The following is a 26958-nucleotide window of genomic DNA, read 5'->3' as shown; positions in this document are numbered from 1 at the left end:
GAAGAGCACCGATCAACACATCCAGTCTACCTAGAAGCGGTGCAAGCATCGTGGGTATCGGGTCAATGACTGGGGCTGGCATCGGCAGAAGAAAGGAGGTTGGAAGCCCTGAAGTGCCTTACCAATGGCTTCTTGGATCATCTGATCCAATTCCTCGTGGAAGCCTGGGGCATGTAACCCCAGCTCCGGAGTGGGAGGCAACAGAGGCTTAGCCGGAGGATCCACCGATAAAAGTGGAGTCGCGGCTCCCTGCACCAATGAAGGTGGGGGAATGCCTCGGGGACCTGGTCGCAGAGCAGGATGGGGCTTTCTCTGGATGGGATTTCTTTGTCGGTGGCTTTGTCGATGTCAATGCAGAGGGCTTGCCTGGATTAGCAGACTGAGCCTTCCAAAGACGGTGTCGACGCTTTTCACGATGTTCTCCTCGGTCCTTCTCCTGAGGCGATGAGGAAGAAGTCGACACCTTTGGAGTAGTTGATACCAGTCGGGCAGCACCGGTGTCCTGCTGCTGACGAGAGGTCGATGGCACCGGCTCAGACGAAGTCGAAGCGGTCAATGGAGTCGGGGGGTTTTGAATGAAAAAGAAATTCCATCTTCTCTAAGCGGGCCTTACGGCCCTTCGGTGTCATTTGGGTACATTTGGTGCAAGTTAGGATGTCATGGTCGGACCTCAAGCACAATACACAAACTCTATGCGGGTCTATGATGGACATTGTCCGAGGACAATCGGGGCACCGACAAAAACCAGACGCCATGGCTTCGACAAAAATTTAGCTGTGGTCGATGGCCGGTAGGCCCTGAAGGGAAAACTAGACAGGAATCAACCGCAAACGAGGGTAAAGCCTTACCTTTCGACTGCGGAGTACGGATATCAATAGGGGGACCCCTATGGGGTAGAATGTTTTGAAAATTTTGAAAAGTTCCGTGAGGAAAATTCCTGTCAATCTCTAGAGAGCTCCTTAACCCATGTGGCTACTGCTGCGTGGAAAAAGAGAGACTGAAGGGGGACCCCTGCTGGATGCAGGGTTAGTGCCATGCTGGGCATGCCCAGTAGGTGCCAGTCAAAGTTCTAGTGCCAGTCCATTAACATGGACTGGCACTCATTTTTGTTATTTGGGCATTCATATCACCCGTATTCTGGATGAACTCTACTCGCTTAATATTGATACTTGCATGCAACAACTCAAATGTTTGCTGCATTGTTGAAGGAGTCTCCCTCTTTCTATATGATGAATCGCTGTGCCTTGGTGAAGATAGGATCTTGGGAAGAATCACCTTCTCTTTACAAATAATTCCCCTCTGGCTCAATGCGCGGAGCATCAAAGCATTCTGTGCAATGGTTGGCAGTTTTATTTGGCGCAATCAGAGAGCAAGGGTGAGCTATGACATGCTGAGGCTAGATTGGAGGGCATGGTGGGGTGGCTCTTCCTGATCTGTGATTGTATAAATGGCCAGTATCTTATGTTATGTACAACAGTGGGCCTCTCATCACCCTAAATTTGATATCGACGGGTTGATGTCTGACTGGGTATTCCCTTGTTTACCCATTAACCTTTTACACTTACATCTGGCTAAATTATCTTCCTTGAAGATCATAACATTTTGGCTCATTGCTATACACAAGGCTTGGTCTTGGTGGAAGAAATCTCCTGGCCGTAGCTCACTGATTTCTCTTTTTTTGACATGGGTCGGGAACCTGGCTTTTCTACCTGGCTTGGGCAATACAGTTTTTCAGGGGTGGTTCTGCAGGGGTCTTTATAACTTCTCCCAGCTGGTTGACTGAGTCTTCTTGTTTATTTTCATTTGAGCAACTGGGGGAGGAATGGGACATTCCTAGAATGCAGTTCTTTGCTTACCTACAAGCCCACCATTACTGTAGGGGTGTTTGCACAGGTGATATATCCCCTGTTATGCTGACTGATGAGGACAGTTTCTTAGACACACCTGCTAAGTTTAACAAACTTGCTATTTGGTCAAGACAGTTGATCGTGCATTTACCCTCCCCACATGTACGGCGCTTAGCAGCATTGTGAAGCACAGATCTGGGGAGGGAAATCTCAGCCGAGTTCTTAATTCAGGCCTTTAAAAGGGAATATCAGCACTCTCTCTCAGCTAATATGAGAGAGCGCCAATTTAAAGTTCTTCACAGAACTTATCTATCTAGGGTGCTGGGGATGAAAACGAAACTCAGATTCGAATCTTTGCCTGAAATGCAAACACCTTCCTGGTTACTTGTGCCATATGTTTACAGGTTGCACACAAAAAAATGTATCCACTACAACTTATGGTAATGATTTAAGGGACCTTCATATCATCCCCTCATTTTGATATCTTTTAGAGCCTTGCATAATGCTCTATCAATGAATCAAAGGGGTATTCCTTTTAATCATTGGTCCAACATTTTTAACAATTTTTTTGAAACATTTTTGCAAAAAAACTTAAATGTTTAAAAACAGGGGGTGGTCTCCTCTTTGGAGCGGGTTGTGGGATGCATAATACCTTGGTCTGGGATTTCTGTCTATTTGTGCTTTTGGGATCGCAAGTCTGCTTTGCCTTTAGACGCAACAACTTTCATTGCAGTGGCTTTCCTTCTGACCAAAAAATCCATATTGTTGTATTGGCGGTCAGAAGAGGCCCCATTGCTTACTCAATGGACAGCCTCCATACGTCAACATGCACAACTGGAAATGAGTCGGAAAAAAGTCCTTTTGTGGACTGCAAACTGGTTAAAAGACAGAAAATAGAGTAGGATTAAATGGTCAGTTTTTTCACTGGAAAGAAGTAAACAGTGGAGTGCCTCAGGGATCTGTACCTGGATCAATGCTTTTCAATAAATGATCTGGAAAGGGATATGAAAAGGGAGGTGATCAAATTTACAGATGACAATTATTCAAAGTAGTTAAATCGCATGCGGATTGTGATAAATTGCAGGAGGACCTTGTGAGACTGGAAGATTTGGCGTCCAAATGGCAGAAGAAGTTTAATGTGGTCAAGTGCACAGTGATGCATATAGGGAAAAATAACCCATGCTATAAGTTACACAATGTTAGGTTCCATATTAGGAGGTCCTATCCAGGAAAAAGATCGAAGTATCCTAGTGGATAACAGATTGAAATAGTCAGCTCAGTGTGCTGTTATAGTAAAAAAAAAAAAAAAAAAGCTAACAATGCTAAGAATTATTAGGAAGGGAATGGCAAAACAGAGGATGCCATAATGCCTCTTTAGCTCCATGGTGAGACTTCTCCTTGAATACTGTATGCAATTCTTGTTGCTGTATCTAAAAAAAAGATAATAGTTGCACCAGAGAAGGCACAAAGAAGGGCAACCAAAAAGATAAAGGGGATGAACAGCTCCCCTATGAAGAAAGGCTAAAGAGGTTAGGGCTGTTCAGCTTAAGAAGAGATGGCTGAGGAGGGGATATGATAGGGGTCTATAAAATCATGACAGGATTAGAACGGTTAAATGTTAATTGGTTATTTAATCATTCAGATAATAGAAGGACTAGGGAACACTTCATGAAGTTAACAAGTAACACATTTAAATCAAATTGGAGAAAATTCTCTCACTGAACACATAATTAAGCCCTGGAATTTGCTGCTGGAAGATGTGGTTAGGGCAGTTAGCATTGCTGGGTTTAAAAAAAAAAGCTTTGCTTAAGTTTCTGGAGGAGAAGTCCATAAACTGGTATTAATCAAATTGACTTAGGGAATAGCCACTGCTATTACTGGCATTAAAAGAATGGGATTTATTTAATATTTGGGTACTTGCCAGGTGCTTGTAACCTGGATTGGCCACTGTTGGAAACAAGATTCTGGGCCTGATGGACCCTCTTAACTGACCCAGTATGGCCAATTATATGCTATGTTCTAGGCTTACCTTGCAGCCTTTACTCTGCATTTCTTTCTCCTAGCAAAATTCTACCACATTCTCAACCAGAAGGGCTCGGTGTAATGGACAGAGTAGGAAAAGGAAAAGGAAATGACCCAGCATTCCTTTTAAATAAGGAGTGAGCCCTTATAGTGGTTAATAACCATGGTCAATAACCATATCCTCCAGCTAAGATACACTCCCCTCAGGGCAGACCCTATCTCCTCCTTCACATAAATTCCCTTCTAGTTCCTTGCCCCCCCCCCCCCCCCCCCATCACTTACCCTTCCCTCCAGTCAATTTCTCACTTCTTTGATTCACTTTCTTCCACCTTCTCCAGGTCATCATCTCTTCTCCTGGTTCATTCTCTTCCTTGTCCCCCATTCCTAAATTGCTCCTTTCTAGTACTCCCCCCCCTCTTTACTGTGTCTTCTCTTGTCTTTATCCCCAGTGCTCTCGCTGCTGAGCTTGGCCCCTCCTTTTGTTCCCTCCACTTCCCCCTTACCTACATTTCTTCTCAGATTTACCTCTCCTTTCCCCATACTCTGCTATTCCTTCCCCTTCTCATCTCTTCCCTCTTTCCCAAAGTCCTCCCTTTGCTGATCTCCCTCCCTTCTTTCCCTGCTTTCCTTCTCTGCTGAAATCTGTCCCCTCTAGTCACCCTTTCCTCCTGTTGTACTCCGTCATACCTCTATTCACCTTCCCTTCTTTCTGCTGCACTCTTGTCCTCTTCCTCCTTTCCTTCTCTACACTTTACTTCCTTTCCTGCTCTCCCCTTCTCTTTCTGCTCTCTCCCTAGTCTCCTCTCTCAGCCATTTATCCCTCCCTTTTTGTATACATGTAATATCAAGGAGTACACAGCTGCTATCTCCTGCCTCCCCATCTGACTGGTTTCACTCTACTCTGGAGACCCAGCCAGCTGCAGGAAGCAGAAGGTAAGCAGCACCTTGTTCTGCTAGCTGAACCCCAGCCTAAGAGAAAGAGAGGGGGGGGGGGGAATATTCTTGCCATCTCCGCTCTGCCCCTCTCCAGAGGTTGTTGCCCTGTGCTAATTCAGGGCTTTACACTATATCGTGCAAGCCCTATGTACTAAAAATGTAACAAAGTTCAGAAATTCCCACAGATAAAGTACTACACCCTGGATTATTCAAATCATACTACAGGTTGAAAATTAAATTATTTTTATATAGAAAAAAATATCAGCTGAAACAAATAAAGAGAGTCATAACCCTGATATGCAATGGTTCAATGACTCCCTAATATTTCACACACCCACAAGACCAACCAGAAATCAGTACCTAGCAACATTACATACTCCATCACCCAAACTCACGAACCTCGCCACCACCAAAAATCGGGCACTTTCCATTGCTGGGCCTGCTATATGGAACTCCATGCCTACAGAACTACGCCAAGAACTCTGTTCAAATAAATTTAAACGGAACCTAAAGACCTGGCTTTTTAAGCAAGCATTCACCTGAGCATTTTCTCTACATTCCACGTAAGTCTCCGCCCCCTTTTTCCGCTCCCGTCCCAAGCTTCCCCCTGAATCTTCTAGCGCAAACCCTCCCTATCCACTCCCCCCCCCCCCCCCCCCCTTTATAAAAAAAAACTCCTAGGTTCCTCCTCTGTATAGAATAAAAAAGTTTACAACTAATACCCCCTGTAAATATCCCTATACAGTATGTACAAAATTTTGTCCATACTAATATTTATTTATTTAGTGTTTTTATATACCGGCATTCGCGAGAATAGTTCACATCATGCTGGTTTACATTTAACAAGGGGTGTAAAATGAAAATAACACAGAACTGTAACAAGTGAGGAGAAACTCTGCAGTTACAATAAAACAGGGATGTTTAAAACTGGGAGAAGGAGAAAAAGGCGAGAGGAATTTAACAGAAGAGCAATTATTTACAATTGATTACAGTGTTCTAAGAATGTCTGACTGTGGTTGTCGGAGAATTAGGGATCAGTTGTTGTCTGGAAAGGCTTGCCTGAACAACCATGTCTTAAGCCTTTTTCTGAAAGTTAGCAGGCACGGTTCCTGTCGAAGATCTGGTGGGATGGAGTTCTATAGCAGTGGTCCTGCAGTAGAGAAGGCCTGGTCTCTGAAGGTTATATGTTGAGTAGTTTTGGTGTGTGGTACATGTAGAGATTCTCTGTAAGCCTCTCTGATGGGATTTCTGAATGGGATTTGTAGGATGAGTGGCGCATGGTGATGGATGGCTTTGTAGACAGTGGTAATTGAAGTTAACTTCCTTCCATTGTCTGCACTCATCCTGCTGAATCATTGCTATAATCATTGTTTTAATATAATCATTGTTATAATTGTTATAAGCATTTACACACTGTTATGTTCATTCCTCTGTAAAGCCTCCCTGGCTGCATTCAGGTTTAATGTAAACCGATGTGATGTCCACAACTAATGTCGGTATATAAAAATGTTAAGTAAGTAAATAAATAAATTTTGAAATGACTTCCAAACAAGTGGCCTTTGCAGCTATTAAGACAGTACACAGCATACACATACTGCAACAGGAAGCAACAGAGTAGTTAATTTACAACTGGAATCAGCCATTAGTGCACTTACACCAATAATACTCACCTCAATTTATATTTCAGACAGATCTAATGAAAGGTAATTTCAGCTGCCAGAAACACACAGTAATACTGGTCTCAGAGCAAGGAGCTATTTTTATTTTGTATGGAATGAACAATAAGTAGCCAAGCAACAAGATCATTTTACACTTCATCTTGTCAGTGCATTTTTTCTTTCCACAGAAAATGGAGACATTACTTACATGATAATTTCGTTTTCCTTAGTGTAGACAGATGGACTCAGGTCCAGTGGATTTATGCTCCCCTGCCAGCAAATAAAGACGGAGCAAGCTGAGGTCGCAGTATATATAACCCTGCAGTGACCCCAGCCTGCCAGAATTTTCTTCAAAAGTAACTGTGGACACACTAGCAAAAAACTTGATTAAAAACATGATTAAAAACAGATAACCAGAACTGTACTCAACCAACCAAAAACATTGAACTCACATAAGATTCTATGTACCCCAAGCTAGGGACTGGATGAGCACTTACCAGTAATCCCTCGGGACCCAGAGCCCCACAGTAGAACTATTAACACATTCATGTGGCAGCCGAGGATGGGAAGCTGAGTCCATCTGTCTACACTAAGGAAAACTCAGATCTGAACCCTCGACACAGAACTTCAAGAAATCACTGAAACCTGGCTATTCCAAAAAGCCTATCCAGCCTATAGTTAACCCCACGACTATGTGAAACAACCCCAAACAACCAGAACTCCAACACTACACATAACCTACCAAGAAAATACATAATATTCCAATCTGTGGCAATAACCTTAGCTACTACAATGTTAAGAAAGTACGTTGCTGGTTTTTATTTTTACAATGTTACAATGTAAAGATAATATGACCTGTTGACACACTATTCCACAAGTTATTATGTAAACCGATGTGATACTCGTCTTTGAATGTCTGTATATAAAAACAAATAAAACAAAAATTATCAGGTAATTTCTCCATTTCCTAGTGTGTAGGCAGATGGACTCAGGAACAGTGGGACATACCAAAACTACTCCCGAACAGGGTAGGAGGCTGCCTGTGGTTCAGTCACACCACACATGCAAAAGCTGCATCCTCCCGGGCCTGCACGTCCAGATGATAAAACCTGGAAAAAGTGTGTAAGGAGGACCACATCGCAGCTCAGCAGATATTGGTGGGAGACAACAGACAAACCTCTGCCCAGGTAACTGCCGGAGCCCTAGTGAAATGAGCCCTGAGTAGTCAACGGCTTTCCAGCATCCACATGCATGGCAGTGACTACCTCCTTAATCCAATGAGCTATGGTAGCCTGTGAAGTAGGAGTGCCCTGATTACACCCACCATGGAGAACAAACCAGGTGATCCATCTTTTTAAAAGACTCAAAGACCTCCATTTATCACACAAGATGCTTAACATCCAAGAAGCGCAAAAGGCAAAACTCCTTCGCATCCCTGACATTCCCAGGGATGGCAAGAAGATGGACTGATTCAAATGAAAGTCCGAGACTACCTTGGTCAAGAAGGATGGAACAGTACATAGCTGTAATGCCCCCCCGGAGTCATCCGAAGGAACAGCTCCTGGCAAGACAAGGCCTGCAGCTCAGTAATATGACACACAGATCATATAGCCACCAGAAACACAATCTTCAAAGTCAACAACTTAAGGAAAGGATACAGTGGTCGGAAGGTAGGGCCTGCCAAATTAAGTCTCCACAATAGAACCGGTAACCTCACAGGAGGCCTAAGGTGCTTCACGCCCTTCAAAAAAACAGGCCACATCAGGCTGAGATGAAGGCACATAATTCATCAGGCCTCTGAAACAGGCAAGAGCCACAACCTGCACCTTCAAGGAATTAAGGGCCAAGCCTTTATTCAATCCATCCTGCAAGAAATCCAGAATGAGAGGGATCTTAACTGAATGAGGAAGAACACCCCGCTCCTCACATCAGACCTCAAACTCTCCAAACCCACAAATAAGCCAAGGAAGTGGAGAACTTGCGAGTGCAGAGTAAAGTGGCAATCACTACAGAGGAATAACCACGCCTTAACAGGCAAGCCCTCTCAAGGGACAAACTATAAAACAGTATTGATTCGGATCCTCGTGAAGAACTGGTCACTGCTGAAGCAGATCCATGTGCGGAAGACGAAGGGGGGCCTCCACCAGGAGTTGACAAATCCACATGCCATGGATGCCTGGGCCAGTCTGGCACCATCAAGAGTACTAGCCCCCTGTAGCCTTTGATCTTGCGAATTATCCTGCCCACAAGGGCCATGGAGGAAAGGCATAAAGCAATCTGTCTTCCAGCCAGACCTGTAGAAGAGCATCTAATCCCAGGGACCAAAGATCTCTTCTGCAACTGTAGGAGCGAGGAACCTTCGCATTTCGAGAAATCGCCAACAGGTCTAGGAAAGGAAGGCCCCAGCGATCCACAATCAGCTGAAACCCCTCAGCTGACAATACCCAGTCTCCTGGGTCCAGACTCTTCCTGCCGAGAAAGTCCGCTCTTATGCTTCTTCTTTCCTGCAATGTGAGAGGCTGAGATCTGCAGATGACCTTCCGCCCATTCCATCAGCTGGCCTATTTCCTGTGACACTTGCTGGCTCTTGGTTCCTCCCTGGCAATTGATATAGACCACCATCGTGTTGTGCGACATCATGTGAACCTGTGGCTGCCAGCCGTACCACCAGGGCTTCCAGGTGATTGATGTTCCAGGGGACTCTTCGGCATTCCAGCACCCCTGGGTTGTTAACTCCAGATAGTGAGCCCCCCAATCATGGAGACTCGCATCTGTCGTGAGTACAAACCAGGCTGGAGAGGACAAGGTAACTCCCTTACTCAGATGATTTGCCTGCAACCACCATGAGAGGAGGGGGCAGATTTCCATTGGCAAGAGGAGCCGAACCGCATAATCCTGAAATTGCGGGTTCCAACGAGATGAAGCACACTGAAAAGGATGCACATGCGCTCTTGCCCACGGCATCACTTCCAGGGTAGCTGCCATCAAGCTGAGTACCTATAGGTAAGATCACACCACCTGGCGTATAGTGTTAATTAACTGATGCACTTGCGACATCAATCTCTGGTTCTTAACTTCTGGTAGGAAAACTCTGTCCTGGCCAGTGTCAAACCGGACCCCAGATACTTCAACAACTGGGATATTTGAAGATTGGGTGGTGAACCTGACCAAGAGCAACCAAGCTCCTGCAATAAGGAGAACATCTAGCGTATCACCAGGTGACTCTCTTCCTGAGACTTGGCTCGAATCAGTCGATCAAATGCAGGTACTAGACCAAAAGGCAGCACCTGAAACTGATAATGGCACCCCAATACCACAAAGCATAGAAAGTGGTGTTCCAATCGGATGGGAATATGAAGGTAAGCCTCTGACAGATCCAATGAGATCAGAAATTCCCCCCGACTGCACTGCCATTATTACAGAGCATAAGGTTTCCATTCGAAAATTAATCGCCCCATACTTTCTTGAGACATGGGCACCAGAACCACAGCCCTCAGTCTGAGGAGCCTTTGAAGCATGAACTCCACTGCCTGCTTCTTCTGTGGGGAGTGGCAAGGGGCCATCATAAACACGTCCCGAGGAATAGTGCGAAATTCCAGTGTATATCTGTCATGTATCACCTCCAGGTCCCACTGTTCTGACATGATCTCAACCCACCTTCGATAAGAGAGAGAGATGTCCCCCTATTTTCTGTTCCAGAAAGTGGATTGGCAAACCTTCATTGGGAAGCTTGGGAAGGTCCACTACCCAAGCCCGCTCCTCTCTTGGGCTGTCAGGGATGAAAGGACTGAGACCTACCAAAATGCTGAGTCCACTGAAAGGTCATCTCTCTGTAGGGACAAAAACTCCTGGAACCCCTCATACCAAAGGGGCACTGTAACTGTTTCTTACCCTTCGACAAGCGAGGCACCAGAGACTCGCCCCACTTACTGGCCAGTTTCTCCAACTCACTACCAAACAAGATTGAGCTTTTAAAGGGCATCTTGGTAAGATTGGCTTTGGAAGCTGCATCGGCTGACCAATTTTGCAACCAGAAATGACACCTGGCTGTTATCACCGAAGCCACTCCTCTGGCCGAGGTCCAGACCAAATCACAGCCTGCGTGTGCTCAAAAGGCAGCAGCAAGCTCCATAAACACTCTGGAATTCCCTCCAGACTCATCAACCTCCTGAGAGAAGAGCAAACAAGATCTCGCCACTAGGGCGCAACAGGAGGCAATCTGTAAATTCATTACCACTGTCTCTCAAGGGCTTGCTTAAGAATAGCCTCAATCCTATCATGTACATCCTTCAAGGCTGCTCCTCCCTCTATGGGGATAGTCGTCCGCTTACACACAGCACATACCAGAGCATCTACTTTGGGAAAACGTAAATTTTCTCACACAGCCGGATCCAGGGGATACAGGCCTTCCAATGTCCGACCCACTTTAAAATTTGCCTCTGGGGCATCCCATTCCAGATCAATCAGTTCCTGGAAGGCATCCATCACTGGGAAAAAACAAGAGGCTTTACACAAGGAAACAAAAATGGGATTCTTCCTCGGCTCTGACATGGCATCCGAACCAGGAACACCAGGCGGTTGCAAGGTCTGGGAAATCAGGGCCGGCAGTTCATCTCTATGAAAGAACCACAACATGGTTCGATATGGTTCCAGCCCTGGAGGAATTTCCCCATCTTCCTGGGAAACAGAATAAACCTCATCAGTGCCAACCGGATTCCTGTCGGAACCACCACAGGGAGTAGAGGCGAGCTCCAGCACTTAATCTGCTGCTAATCTGCTATTTTGCATGGTGCACTTTATTTGAACTGCTTAACCTGTATTGGAAGGATTCTCTCTCTTTGCAGTAATTGGTGGGTGGCTCCATCCCCTTTACAAAATCAATGGACTGGCAGCATCCTGTGGGACCATTTAAAAAGCATGGGCCCGCTGGCAACAGGCCACAGTAAAGGGCCGGGTCCCTTTAATGGTCCCTTTGCCGGAAACCATGTGGGAATTATTGTTGGTTGTTGTTACTTTTTAACCTTACCAGTGAGATGCAAATGTATTCAATCCCTGTAGTGTTAGGAAGAGGCTGTTATGGACCTTTAAACATATTGAAGAATCATTATACAGAGAGGACCCGAACTGTGGTTCCTATACCGAAGTGCTCTGGTAATTATGATAAGTTGGACAGTGGTGAACTTTCTAATCTACGTTGTATATCAATGTTCGCTCGAGTCGTCCGAAGTTAGATATTGTTTTACCATTTACGGTAGAAGATGGAATCGATTTATAATTCTTTACTGAAAGTTGGCTATCCGATTCGGATATGCCTTTGTTAAATTTGAACTGTCCAGATGGTTATTCCTATCTCTTTCATAATAGGGAAGGGAGGAAAGGAGGAAGAGTTTTGTTATTTTATAGAAATGTTTTTAATTTAAAAATATTGTCGTACGAATTAGGTCATACAAGTGAGAGTATTGTTTTTAAAATTGTATGATATTCTTTTTGCAGTAATTTATTACCCCTCCTGAAGTGATTGCAAATGATCTGACAATTATGAGTTTTATAAACTCTTTGCTTACTCAGTATCCAAAATTAATTTTACTTGGTGATTTAAGTTTGCACCATGACAGTAAACCATCAGGCGTCTATAGTTAGTGTACTGATTTTTTTAATCTTCGTTAAATTTATTTTTACATGTGACATCCCCTACTCACTGCAGTGGTCATATTTTAGACCAAATTGTTTGCTCAGAGGAATTTGTGACTAAGCAGCAGAGTGTGGTTTCCTCTGTTATGCCAGTTCTTTGGACAGACCATTATATGATTTGCTTTCAGTTATCTTTAGTCTTGAAAAATCATTAGAGATCTAATAATTTTAGTAGGCATATGGTGAGATCATCAGATTTAGAAAAATTTAAGGCATGTTGGGTATCTAATAATAATTTTCATCTTGATTACAATGTGGACAACATGGCAGATTTGATTACTAATCGTTTAGAAGATATTTAAGATGAGTGTGCTCCTATGGTTTTGCGAATATGCTGAAATTTAAACTGTAGAGTTCCATGGTTTGATAATTCCATAATAGTGCTTAAATGTATAATGAGGCGGCATGAAAGATCTTGGAGAAAGTTGAAATCTGAAGAGACTGCTCAGTTTCTTTTAGCAAAGTCATAGGGCATATAAGACGGCTAATATTGAAGCTAGGAAGCGTTATTTTACAAGTATATTAAATACATTAATATCGCCCTGCTGATTTATTTAGATCAGTTAAATGTTTGGTTAATCACCCATGCCAAAACTCAGCTGACTAATTTTTCTTCTGCTGAATTTTTAAAGACTAAAATTGATAATATTGGGTAATGATTAGGTCCTATTAGTCAGCATAAGGAATCTCAAATTTTGGTTCAGAACCTTTGGCATTCCTTTTATTTGGCACTGTGAAAAAACTCTTATTGTATTTTGGACCCATGTCCATTTCTCCTACTTTACTTGTTGCAGGAAGAAATTGGTAGTACATTTGTTTCTTTAATTCCTCAGTAAAATCAGGGGTGGTTCCATTAAAGTTTAAACAATCTACAATTCGCCCTGTTTTAAAAAATAATAATTTACCTCTTGATCAGCCATCAAGTTATCGCCCTATTTTGAATTTGTATTCTATGGGCAAGTTGTTGGAAAAGATAGTCAGATAATTGAGGAAAAAAAAACTTTCTTGATGCTAATCAGATTCTGTATCCTTGTCAGTGTAGTTTCAGGCCTCATCATGGTACTGAAATCCTTCTTAGATCAGTGTCAGATTTTTTGTTACAAATTTTAGATCAAGGTGGGGCAGTAATAGGTCTGTTTCTTGATGTAGCATCAGCGTTCAACACTATCTCATTCTATTTTATTACAGAGGTTGGAGCATATTGGGATATCAGGAATGGTTCTCCAATGGTTTCATCCTATTTTGACTTGCGCCGTCACGAGTGTGTATAGGTGGTGAGTTGTCTGATTGGATTCCCGTTTTGAGTGGGGTCCCTCAGGGTTCTATTTTGGCAGCCTCTCTTTTTAATATTTACATGAGGCCTCTTTGCTCTCTATTAGGTGACCTTCAGGTCCCCTATAAGATGTATGCAGACAATTTGCAATTTTGTTAATCGATCTTCGCTCGATTAACAAAATTGATACTTGCATGCAGGCAATTAGTAACTGGATGGAAAGTAATCATTTGATCTTAAATTTACAGAAAACTGAATTAATTTGTTTTTCAAAGCAAACTGATTTTTTGAATACCCATAATCTAACATGTTTGAAATTATTTGATGTCATTGTTCCTTTTAAAGAGTCATTTCAAAATTTGGCTGTTACTGACAACTGCTTGTCATTTCAACATTTTCAAAATATTCTAAAAATTGGTTACTATAAATTTAGTCTCTTAAAGCATTTGAAATTTGTCTTGAATCAGATAGATTTTAGATTGTTTGCTCATGCCTTTGTGATTAGTACCATAGACTACTATAATTCATTATTCACTGGATTCCCTGGTAGTTTGCGAGCTTTGCAGGTTTTACAGAATTCTGCAGCCCGTTTAATAATTTGTTGTCAATGTCGTGATCATATTCGTCCTTTTCTGAAAGAACTTTATTGGTTACTCATTGAGTATCTAATCCGGTTCAAAATTATAACATTAGTATATAAATGTTTGAAGAATGATGCACTTAGTTTTGTCAAACTGTTAACAAAACTACATTCCCAAGCAAAAATTAAGATCTTTAAATCAAAATCTTTTAGCAATTCCAACGATTAAGATGTTACATTTAAATGAAATGCGCCAAAGATTTTTTTCTGCCTTGTGCTCTATGTTGTGGAATGCCCTGCCATTAGAACTGTATTTGATTGATGATTTAAAGCAGTTTAGAAAGCTGTTGAAGGCTGAACATTTTAGGCAGGCTTTTGAAACAATATATTTAATGTTATGTAATTTTGATTTATTATGCAGTGTTGTATGTGTGTGTTTATTGTATTGTGAGTTTTTATTTTTGATGTTTTAATATATTGTTTTCAGTCACTTTTGTGATCCATTTAGCACATATTTTGATATAAACGGAATATAAAAGTTTTTAAATAAATAAGCTTAGGGATGGAAGAGGGAGGAGCCACCAACTGAGTCTGACCAGTCAGAAATGGGGGAAGCAGAGGACTGCACCTAAAGAAAGGCTTGTAAGCCTTGAAAAAATTCCACCCAAGAAAAAGCAGCTGGGTGCAGACCAAGCCCAGAAGGAACTGGAGCTGGTCCCTCGGAACTGCCCTTGCCAGCAGAGGAGCCAGTGAAGGGAGAGCTAAGATCTGGCATCCCCCTAGTCAAGGCCATGACCAACCCATTATCAGAATGGGAAGAGACAGGCATAGTAAAATCCAAGGAAGATATGTGATTGTTGACCAAGATTATAAACTGAGATTTTGTAAACCATTGTGATCTTATTCTGGGATGACAGTATATAAAACACCTAAATAAATAGGTGTCTGAGCAGCACTGACTAGAAGCCAGGTCAGGCTGAGAAGCACTAATATGACAGGCAACACAAATAGGTGGACGCTTAGGCTTCTTGCTTATTGGCACCATCGCTGCAGTAAACGTGCATTGGAACAGCTAACGTTCAAAAGTGAAATTCGCCCAAAAAATAAGTGCCTAGAAGAAAGCACGGCAAGGCGCACACAACCTGTACGTCAAGTTAAGCGCGTAAAAAGGTTTGTGCACATAAAAAGTGCGCCCAAGAACAGAGTGCACAAAGCGTGCACAGAGCCAACACACTGTACACACCAATGGCCTACAGAGGGCAACAGAACATGCACAAGAGCGCGCGAAACGGCTACCGCAGCCTACCATTTGGCATGCAAGAAAAAAGCCTAAGTGCGGGGCCTAGCCCACTGGGGGATGCTTAACCCACCATGCTACCCAGTTTCCCAATCCCAGCGGGAGAGAGAATGAACATCGGCATGGCATGCCAAGAACGGAGGAAGTACTGAAACCCCTCTGTCTCCGATTCAAGTAAAACTTTCTCCTCTTTTTTTCTTTTTAAACCTTACCTGAGCTCAGCGCTTACTGGCTGAGTACAGAGATGGTCTCCGGCTGTGGAGGAGAGGGCATTTGCAGTCACCGCCACACTCTGCCTCCTGCACCTGCTACCTTTCAGCTGAACTAGTAGCTAAGTCCACACCGGGAACCCCAGCTACCAGACCAAGGCACACCTCTGAGGACCAGAGAAATCACCTCAGGGATTCTCAACTGGGGGAGGAACATTTAGGTTTCACCACAGGAGAGCAGGGTTTTCTTTTCCTGAATTTAGAATTTCAAATTTCTCCTTTCAAAAAGCTCAAAGCAATCTCCATAGAAGATGCATGTCCACCATCTACTAGAGATGGAGAATACTGGCAGGCTGGGGTCACTGAAGGGTTAATATAACTTGCTCAGCTTGCTCAAACTCCATCTGCTGGCATAGGAGCATAAACCCACTGGTCATGAGTCCATCTGTCTACACACTAGAAAGAGATACATTTTATCATTTTCTCCTGGAATGGAAAAGGGAGACAAAAACAAAACAAAAATTATGCCTGCACATACTTGTGCTTAGGCTCTCAGTTGGGTCTTTCTGCCTCAAGGTCTCAATCAGAATTTCTGCAAAGAGGAGAAGCTCTCATTCTTCCCACCAGGGCCCTCCACAAACACTTTTTCCTACCAGAAATACCAAGGAAACCTCACTCCAACTTATTCAGTATCAAGACATAAGAGGCTGTGCATATTGCTTTACACACCCATCAACCCAACTCAGAAGACCCAATGTTTGATCTGAGACATCTGTTCAGATCTGAACCATGTTGGAGAATTCTCAGTTTCTCTTGATGTTTTTTCAGCTGCCTCCATCAAAACATGCCTTGTTGCATATGAACCTATCTCTGTAATTAAGCAAGATCTAAAAAGGTAAAATGAATGCTACTATCAAAGCATAGAAGGGAAGGTACAGGAGAAACAACCACACACAAAGCAAATGCCACACTATCTATATATTTATTCTATGCCTAACAAGGATTAACAAAAGGGCCTCCAACAGTTACTGAACATTGTGGGATAAGCAATGAGACATTTAACAGCTTCCATAGGAATTCAAGTTTTTTGGGTTTTTTGTTTGTTTTTTTTTAAATTTTAACAGCCATCTTTCTTTTTCACTTCTGTGAAGTGACAAAGACCAATTGAAAGAAACCCTTTCCCATGATCCCAGCAATCAAGTTCTTCCCCTGTCTTTCCTCCAACATACATATTACGTGACCCTCACCATCCACTCATTAAGCTGGTTTCTCAATCTGTTCTCACACTATTAGCCTTGACATACTTCACCAGATTCAGACTTGTCTGGTCACAACAGGAGTTGTAATCTGCTAGCCAATTAAAAAAGTGTGCGCTAGGCAACAGCAATCTCAGGTTTACTGGTGTCAAAGTTAAAAAACAAAACAAAACAAAAAAAAACCCACTAGGTGGACTTTAAGAGTTTCAGACTTCTCCAAATAAAAGGCCAAGGCTCTCAGAGTCCAAAATATGTAGCACTTGTGCACCTTTGTGAACATGTGGCCTGGGAAAAAATGATGTAAGAACCATTGACTGGTTAAGGTGGAAGTCTGACACTATTTTAGGAAGAAACTTAGGATAAATGCACAGAACCAACCAAAAGTGAAAAAACATGGTAAAATGTAGATATGTCACTAGGGCCTGGAATTTACCAGCTCTATGGGTACAAGTAACCACCACCAGAAACATGAGCCTTCAGGTCAGGAACTTTCAGCTCACAAGAGTTCAGGGACTCAAAGGGAGCTTTTATCAGCTGAGTCAAAACCATATTGAAGTCCCAAGACAGAATGGGAGGCTTCAAATGAAGCAAGCTTTGCATGAATCAGACAACTAAAGGCTATACAGAGATGGGTTTACCTTTTATATGGTGTTAAGCACTGATTGTGCTAAAATGAACTCTTAATGAGTTGGTCTTAAGATCAGACTCTGAAAGATGTAGAAAGTAATCGAGCAATTTTTGTGTGGAGCAGGAAAAAGAACCTAGTTAGGGCCTTTTCCTCACACCACAAGGTAAAACCACCTATATGTCAACATAGGAGTTCTTTGTGGAGTCCCTCAAGGAAGAAAAAAAGAAACTAGAAATCCTTCAAAAGATCTGGAATTTGTAGAACTATCCTCTTGACATCCAGGCTGGGAGGACCAGGAACCTGATGTTAGGATGGTGAAAAAAAAACAAAACCCTCTTGATTGATGAACGTTGGGGAATTCTCCAGCCTGACTGAATACCTGGTGAACATCTGCATGAAAAGAGACCCTAAATTGATCTCTTCTTAGTTTCATAATGATATAAAGAGATATTACATGATTAATTGCCTGCTCAAAAAGTGCCAACAATATCTAAGTATAAAGGGATGTCAGCAAGCCAGGAGGAATTATAGTCCTACTCTTTCTAAACATGTTTGCTGAAAAAAAAAACCAAATAAGAGTAGACATCCCGATCCTCTCAATCATTCATCCCGCAAACAGTGTATTGTGCATTTTTTTTTTAAGTTTTTTGTAAAGCACATAACATATCACATTGAACCGTGAGGGTCTTTTTTGTTTCAACAAAGTCTCCAAGAAGAGAGAACTGGGAACATATGCATACAGAAGGCCCTGGTCCCAACTCGAAACAAAGCCATCTGAAGCCAATTTGCCTTGAGTATCTTTTCTGGAGTAGGAACTGAGCTGGTGAGTATAGGAGTTGCACTGCAAATTGAGGGATGTCTGTCTATACTAAAGGGCTCCCTTTTGAAAGAAGTTAGATTAAACTGTAGTTTAGTAGACTAAATTTCTTTAAATGTAGTTGAGAAGTTTGAAAGGTAATTGTGGTTGGTTATGGGGCCTGACTTTTTCGGTCTTTACTGAGGAGAATGTTGGAAAGAAACCCATGTAAGAAATGGTATTTATTGGCAATAGTTTGGAAGAACTGAAACAAATCATAGTGAACCTGGAAGGTGTAAGAGCAGACTGACAAACTAAAGAATAGCAAATCACCTGTATTGAATGGTTACATCTCAGAGATCTGAAAGAAATAAAAAATGAAACTGCACACCTATGACTAGTAGTTTGTATCATTAAAACTGTTTATTCTACCTGAAAACTGGAGGATGGGCAATGTTAACCCCAATCTTTAACATGGGATCCAGGAAGCTAGTGAGCCTGATGTCGATGCTAGGAAAAATTGTAGAAACCATTCTAAAGAACAAAATTACTGAATATATTTAATAAGAACATAAGCAGTAAACATGTGCGTTTGTTTTTCCATTCGTTTCGGTAATACACATATCTGATGAATGGATAGTGTGCATACATAAACGAATGGTGCATGCATAACATACATGTTCACCATTCACTTCGTGAGCACACTATCCATTCATCAGATATACATGTCATGCCGAAAGAAATCGAGCAACAAATGCACATGCCTAAATAAGCAGTGCCAAGTTGGATCAGACCAAGGACCACTGAGTACAGTATTCTATCTCCTATGTTTGCCAATCCGAGTCACAAGTATCCGGCATATCCCCAATAATTTATCTATTTCTTGTATCTCATCCCAGAGATGAGTACTGGCTTTCCCAAGTTTACCTGGTTAATAACTGATGGATTTTTCCTTCAGGAACTTGTTCAAACCTCTTTGGAATTCCCACCGAAACAGATGCCTTGACCATATTAACTAGCAACAGATTCCATAGTTTTATTGTGCATGGAGTGAAAATATACTTCCTATCATTTGTTTTAAATCTGCTGGTTGCTAGTTTCATAGAGTCTCCTAATCCTAGTATTATTTGAAAGGTTAAATAACCGTACCCTATTTACCTATTTCACCTCACTCATGATTTTATAAATCTCAAATCATATCCCCTCAAAATTGTCTTTTCTACAAGCTAAAGATCCTTACTCTATTGAGCCTCTTTCTATAAAGGGAGCTTTTCTATCCCCATTGTCATTTTTCTTGTTTTTATCTGTACCTTTTCTATGTCCGCCATGTCTTTGAGATTGGAAACCACAACTGTATAAAACACAAGGTGTGGTTGCACCATGGATCTATGTAAAGGCATTATATTTTCAGTTTTGTTATCTTATTTCTTTCCAAATAATTCCTAACATTCTATTTGCCTTTTTGGCTGCTGCCAACATGGATCTACCCAAAGGAAGTCTTACCTCATCAATCTGCTACTTTTTTTTTTTTTTTTAAAGAGTGTTAATAAACATGTTGATAATGGTGAGCTGGTGGATATAGTGTTTCTGGATTTTCAGAAGGCATTTGACAAAGTCCCTTATGAGAGACTCCTGAAAAAATTAAGTCATGGGATAGGAGGCAATGTACTATTGAGGATTGTGAGACTGTTAAAAGATAGGAAAGAGTAGGAACAAATGCTCAGATTTATCAAAGAAGGAAGGTAAATAATGGAGTGCCCCAGAGATTTATACTAGGACTGGTGCTCTTTTACACATTTATAAATGGTCTGGAAAAGAGAATGAGTGAGGTGATCACATTTGCAGAAACAAGATTACAAGTTGTTAAATCAAAAACAGATGGTAAGAAACTGCAGGGGGTCCTTACAGAACTGGGCATTCAAATGGCAGATGAAATTTAATATAGAAAATTGCAACATAATATACAAAGGGAAAAATAATCCAAACTGTAGTTACATGATGTTAGGTTTCATACTAGGAGTCATTACCCAGGAAAAACTTCTAGGCATCATGGACAATAGGTTTAAATCCTTGACAACTATGCAGCAGCAGTCAAAAAAGCAAATAGAAAGTTAGGAATTATTAGGAAGGAAACAGAATTAAACTGAATATCATAATGCCTCTATTGTTCCCTGGTGTGACTGTACGTAAAGTACGGTATGCAATTCTGGTCACATCTCAAAAAAGATACTGTGAAACTAGAAAAGGTTCAGAGAAGGGTGACCAAAATAAGAATATAAGATATGCCATACTGGATCAGACCAAGAGTCCATCAAGCCCAGTATCCTGTTTCTAACAGTGGCCAATCCACGTCACCTGGCAAGTACCCAAACATTAAATAAAACTCAGGTTACTACTGCTTAATAGTAGTTTATGGATTGTTCCTCTAGGAATTTATCCTAACATCTTTTAAACCCAGTTACACTAACTGCTGTAACCACATCCTCTGGCAATGAGTTCAAGAGCTTAACTATGTGCTGAGTGAAGAAATTTTCTTTGATTTGCTTTAATGAACTACTTGCTAACTTCAAGGAGTGCCTCCTAGACCTTCTACTATCTGAGAGTAAATAACTCTCCCTTCATGGTTTTGTAGACCTCTACCATATCCCCTCTCGGTCATCTCTTCTCCAAACTGAATAGTCCAGGTTTCCTTAGCCTCTCCTAATAGGACAGCCATTCCATGATCCGTATTTTGGTTGCCATTGTCTACACTTTCCACAGTGCAACCATACCTTTTTTGAGATGTGGCGACCACAATGGCACACAGCATTCAAGATGCAGTCTCACCATGGAGCAATACAGAGGCATCATGACATCCATTGTTTTATTTGCCATTCCCTTCTTAATAATTCATAACATTCTGTTTGCTTTTTTGATCGCCACAGCACACTGAGCCAATGATTTCAATGTATTACCCACTATGATGCCTAGAAGTCTTTCCTGAGTGGTAACTCCTAAGACAGAATCTAACATTCAGGTCGATACAGTTATGCCGCGTTAGAAAGAGTGCGGCAGTGCCAGACGCACCCTCGTTCCCCGCACGCACAGTTCTCTTCACCTATTGCATGCAAATGCATGCCGCGTCTGCGAAGCGTTAGGCAAGCGTTAGGCCCGCGCAACCCATTTTACTGTATAGGCGCTAATACAGCGCCTATACAGTATCCTGGGTGCGCTGGTACCTGTCATTTCAAATGTCATTTCAAATGACATTTGAAATGACAGGCACCAGGAAGTGGATGGTTCCCCCCCTCCCGAAGCAAGGCAAAAATTAAACTGGGAATAAAGTGTAAAAAATGGGGGTAAAACCAAAGGGAGTAAAGTGTAAAAAACCATGGACGACCTCCATATTAACATTGCAGCGTAAGTTGTTTATATATATGTATAAATACCTGTCACTTTCCGAATCCCCCAGGCGTGCGGTCAGAGGCGGCGGCTCCCGCCGCCGCCTCGATGACCGCACGCCTGGGGGATTCGGAAAGTGACAGGAAAGTGACAGGTATTTATACATATATTTTTTATTTATTTATTTATTTAAAGTTTTTATATACCGACATTCATCAATATCACCACATCGGTTCACAGTGTAACGCAAACAGACGCCTGGGGTGGCGCTTTACATCGAACAAATATAATGTAATATATATATATATAACAAATATATTATATATAACAAATATAATATATATAACAAATATAATATATATAACAAATATAATATATATAACAAATATAATATATATAAACTTACGCTGCAATGTTAATATGGAGGTCGTCCATGGTTTTTTACACTTTACTCCCTTTGGTTTTACCCCCATTTTTTACACTTTATTCCCGTTTTAATTTTCGAACACCACACTAACACAAAGTAGAGGGTAGGCGGTAAACTAACAGGTTAAGGACGCGGCAAAATAGCGGGTTACAAAGGAGATAATCTGAGCGCGCATCACAGTATCGGAGGGGAATAGCTAATTCCTTCATTAAACAGCTAATTCGTTCATTTACATATCATATACATGCTGGGTGCGGAAAGGGTTGTGCGTCTGTTTTAAGAAGCACTAAGGACGCGTGAAACTGGAGACTATCGCTGGATCGCCTTACGCATTCGAATTGTGCGCTCACAGCACGTTACAGACGGGAAATCTTCAACCGCACATTACAGTATCGATCTGATTGTGTAACAGCAGCAAGGATTAATTTTCCCTATATGCATTTCTTTGCACTTGTCCATGTTAAATTTCATCTGCCATTTGATAGCCCAATCTTCCAGTCTCGCAAGGTCCTCCTGCAATTTATCACAATCTGCTTGAGATTTAACTACTCTGTATAATTTTGTAGCATCCACAAATGTGATCACCTTACTCATCATACCCCTTTCCAGATCATTTATAAATATATTAAAAAGCATCAGTCCAAGTACAGATCTCTGAAGAACTCCACTGTTTACCTTCTTCCACTGTGAAAACAGACCATTTAATCGGCTTGCAATCACAAAAGGACATTGTCTCCTATCTCATGAATTTTTAGTTGTCTTAGAAGCCTCTCATGTGGGACTTTGTTGTATGCCTTCTGAAAATCCAAGTACACAACATCTACCGGTTCATCTTTGTCCACATCTTTATTCACCCCTTCAAAAAAATGGAGATTTGTGAGGCAAGACTTCCCTTGGGTAAATCCATGTTGGCTGTGTCCCATTAAATCATGTCTGTCTAAATGTTTTGTGATTTTATTCTTTATAACAGTTTTCATGATTTCTCCCGGTACTGAAGTCAAGCTCACCGGTCTATAGTTTCCTGGATCACCCCTGGAGCCCTTTTTAAATATTGGGGTTACATGGGCCATCTTCCAATCTTCAGGTACAATGATGATTTTAATGATATGTTACAAATTAATTGAAATGGGTCTGAAATGTCATTTTTTAGTTCTTTCAGAACCCTGGGGTGTATACCATCTGGTCCAGGTAAATTTACTACTCTTCAGTTTGTCAATATAGCCTACCACATCTTCCAGGTTCACCATGATTTGGTTCAGTTCATCTGAATCATCACCCCTGAAAACCATCTCCAGAATGGGCATCTCCCCAGCATCCTCTTCAACAAACACCAAAGCAAAGAAATTGTTCAATCTTTCCACAAAGGCCTTATCTTCCCTAAGTGCCGCTTTAACCCATCGATCATCTAATGATCCAACTGACTCCCTCACAGGCTGCTTCGGATATATTTTTTAATGTTTTTGTGACTTTTTGCCTCTATGGCCAACTTCTTTTCAAATTCTCTCTTAGCCTGTCTTATCAATGTCTTACATTTAACTTGCCAATGCTTATTTATCCTATTTTCTTCTGATGGATCCTTCTTCCAATTTTTGAATGAAGATCTTTTGGCTAAAATAGGCTCTTTCACCTCACTTTTTAGCCATTCTGGCAATTGTTTGATCTTCCTTCCATCTTTCTTAATGCATGGAATAAAAATGGACTGTATTTCTAGGATGTTATTTTTCAACAATGACCATTCCTGTTGCCCACATTTTACCTTTGTAGCTGCACCTTTCAATTTTTTTTTTATTTTTATTTTTTTTTTAACTATTGTTCTCTTTTTATCAGTTTCCCTTTTGAAAGTTTAGTGCTAGAGCTACGGATTTACTTACTGTCCTCCTCCAGTCATTAATTCAAATTTGATTGTATTATGATCACTATTGCCAAGCGGCCCCACCATGTGGATGGTAGTATACTCCTATCACTATACTCTTCCTTAACACACAAGGGATTTATACTCAAAGATTCAATTGTGCATTTAGTCCCATGCAGGATCTTTATCCTGTTGGACTCTATGCCAAACCCGGACATAAAGTGCCATAACCTTTAATACTGCTGAGCAAGATCGCAAACACTTTAAGAACACTTTATATTGGATTTCTTTCAAAAGAATATTATGAGTGCTGGATGAAAGTATTACAGCCGATGAACACAAACATGGGAGATATTTTTATAGCGTCCTTGCTCCCAATATGAAAGATATTGCTTACAATTGAAGTATTCCACTTCCCAAGAAGATTGATAAAAATATTGTTGATTTGGCCACATTGACAAGCCCCTTTAGGAGACGAATGTTGGCCAGAGTCAGGCACCTTTTTTGGCACAATCTTGGCCATTTTTTAATTTCTAAGTTAATTTGGTGGACAATTTATTGAAGTGTCTTAAATGATAAAGCTGAAAAGACTCCCATATGAGGAAAGGCTAAAGAGGTTAGAACTCTTCATCTTGGAGGATAGATATGACAAAATCATAAGTGAAGTGGAACAGATAAATGCACATCTGTTTACTCTTTCAAAAACTACAGACATTCCATGAAGTTACTAAGTAGCACATTTAAAACAAATTTGAGAAAATTTTTCACTCAACACACAAACTCTGGAATTCATTGCCAGAGGCTGAAGTATAGGCAGTTACTGGAAGAAAAGTGCATAAACCATTCTTAACCAGGTAGGCTGGGGGAAAGCCACTGCTTATCCCTGGATATAAGCAGCATGGAATTTAATATTTGAGATTCTTCCAGGTACTTGTGACTGATTGGTCAATGTTGGAAACAGATTGTTTGGCTTGATGGACCCTTGGTCTGACCTAGTATAGCAGTTCTGATGTTTTTATGTTCACACCTTTGTTTTCTGAGAGAATACAAAAAGGTTGCCATGGGTGTGCCCCATTCGCACAATAGCTGGTTTGCTACCCCCCAGTCCAGGGACCATTCATGGGATTCTGGGACCTGTCCACCAGGACATTATTCCCGCCTGCCAAATATATGACCCCCCAAGGAACACTCCTTTAGAAATGGCCTAGACCCATATCTGGACAATTTTCTGACAGAAGGACAATTATGTTCCTCCCTGCTTGCTGATATAAAACATTGCCACTTGATTGTCCGTCTGGACAAAAATCACTTTTTGACCAACTGATCTCTGAAAGCTCTTAACATTGTACTGAACTGCCCTTAGCTCTAGGAAATTTAGATGATGAAGCTTTTTCTAAGCTGACCAGAGGCCTTGGATACACAACTCCTCTATATGGACCCCAACCCCAGAATGAATACATCCATAGTCAGGACAATTTGAACTGGAGGAGTTTGGAAGGGTTTACCCCCTGGCTAAATTGAAAAAGATTAGCCACCAAGCCAAGAAGTCCTTTAGTTGGATGATCCAGATGCTCTCTCAAAGATCTTGAATGGCTTGCTGCCACTGCAATCTGAGACACATTTGGGCTCCTCTCATGTGAAGACGTGCGAAAGGAGTCACAGGCACTGTTGATACCCTGAGGCCCAACAACCTCAAAACGTTCCATGCCAATGTCTACAGACTATTGAACCCTCTCCACAGTGGATATCAATATGATAATCCTCTGCTGTGAGAAGAAAGCTCTTGCCCAAGTCATGTCGAGCAGTGCTCCTATAAACTCCAATTGAGTTGACAGGCTCAAGTGAGATGGGCTAGATGATGATGAACCCTTATGAATAAAGTCCAAAACTTGGATCATTTGTACATTAAATTCTGTACAACTTAAACGTGTTAAACACATTCTATCTTTTACTATATTCATAAGACATGTGCTATTATCACTCTCCTTTCATTCTTCCTCCTCTTTCCTCTGCCCCACAAATTTTTTTTTAGTGATCACAATTTATCCAACTCTTAGTAATAGATCATGTGAAGCATGGTTACTTTTTAATGTTACTGTAAATCAATATTAAAATACCTTAGCTGTTTCAGGAACTCAACATCAGAGCTGTTATTAATGAGCTTGATGAACTCCTCATATGAAGGAGCGTATGTGTAGGCCTTCCTGTGGTGTTCGTTCATCTGCTCTCTGTACTGCAGCTGGGTAAGCAGCATACGATTAATATAATCAGGATCACTCAGCAGCTCTACCGTAGGTTTCAGCACTGGGGAAACCAACAAGCAAAAATACATATAAGGTTGTTTCAAAGACAAAACAAATACAGATCAATTAAAGGGATACCATCAATATATGTTTATCCTAGAAACAAGATGGTATACTAGAACAGGGAACCAATCCATCATTTGCAATATTTTAGAAATGCTGTTTCCAAAAGATATTTGTTGTCTTTGATGGGCAGTATATCAAGTTTTAAAAAACTGCTTTCTATGGTACTTCAGTTACTAACAAGACTAACATAGTAACATAGTAAATGACAGCAGGAAGAGACCAAAACTTTCCATCCAATCTGCTCTGCATGGTTTTTAATGTTCTAACTGCTGCTCTGTGCAGGTTACCTCCTTGTAGAAATGTTATATCAAAATTACCACCTGTTATCTCCGCTCTTCATTTTCTTCCTCTAGCCACTATGGATCCTCTGTTTATTCCATTCCTGTTTGAATTCCACTACCATTTTTGTCCTCACATCTGCTGGGAGGGCATTCCATATAATATACTGAGAATCCTTCAAATAGCTGAGAACTACTAAATATCAAAGTGCAAAAAATCCAGCTCAAAGTGAAAGGAAAATGTTTGTTGAAACGTGGGAGAAACCTCATATAGTGCCACTAGGGGCTAAAAGCTTATATATTCAGCTCTAGAAGGCACTAGGGCTTTTTTAATCATTGGAAACCCAGAATGAGTGATTCTTTCAAAGAAGCTATCATATGCATAGGTACAAAAAGTCCACTTAGGACAATTTGTATTTAATGTTACCAGTACTGTGGTTCACAATCAGGTCATGCCG

The 26958-nt window shown here is 41.3% G+C and overlaps 1 protein-coding gene across 2 annotated transcripts in view; it reads right to left on the bottom strand.

Annotated features, from left to right (window-relative positions):
- SNX25 (sorting nexin 25) overlaps positions 1–26958 on the bottom strand; it is a 421458-nt gene that overhangs the window by 220239 nt on the left and 174261 nt on the right. For both annotated transcript variants that reach the window (XM_029586797.1, XM_029586849.1), the window contains exon 5: positions 25971–26157. In XM_029586797.1, the coding sequence (XP_029442657.1) occupies positions 25971–26157 (187 nt within the window). The remainder of the gene's footprint in view (positions 1–25970; positions 26158–26958) is intronic.

The sequence above is a fragment of the Rhinatrema bivittatum genome, chromosome 1 (assembly GCF_901001135.1).
Source record: "Rhinatrema bivittatum chromosome 1, aRhiBiv1.1, whole genome shotgun sequence".
Lineage (NCBI taxonomy): Eukaryota > Metazoa > Chordata > Amphibia > Gymnophiona > Rhinatrematidae > Rhinatrema > Rhinatrema bivittatum.
The sequence above is the reverse complement of the archived record's forward strand: the minus strand, read 5'-3'. Positions and strand labels throughout refer to the sequence as shown.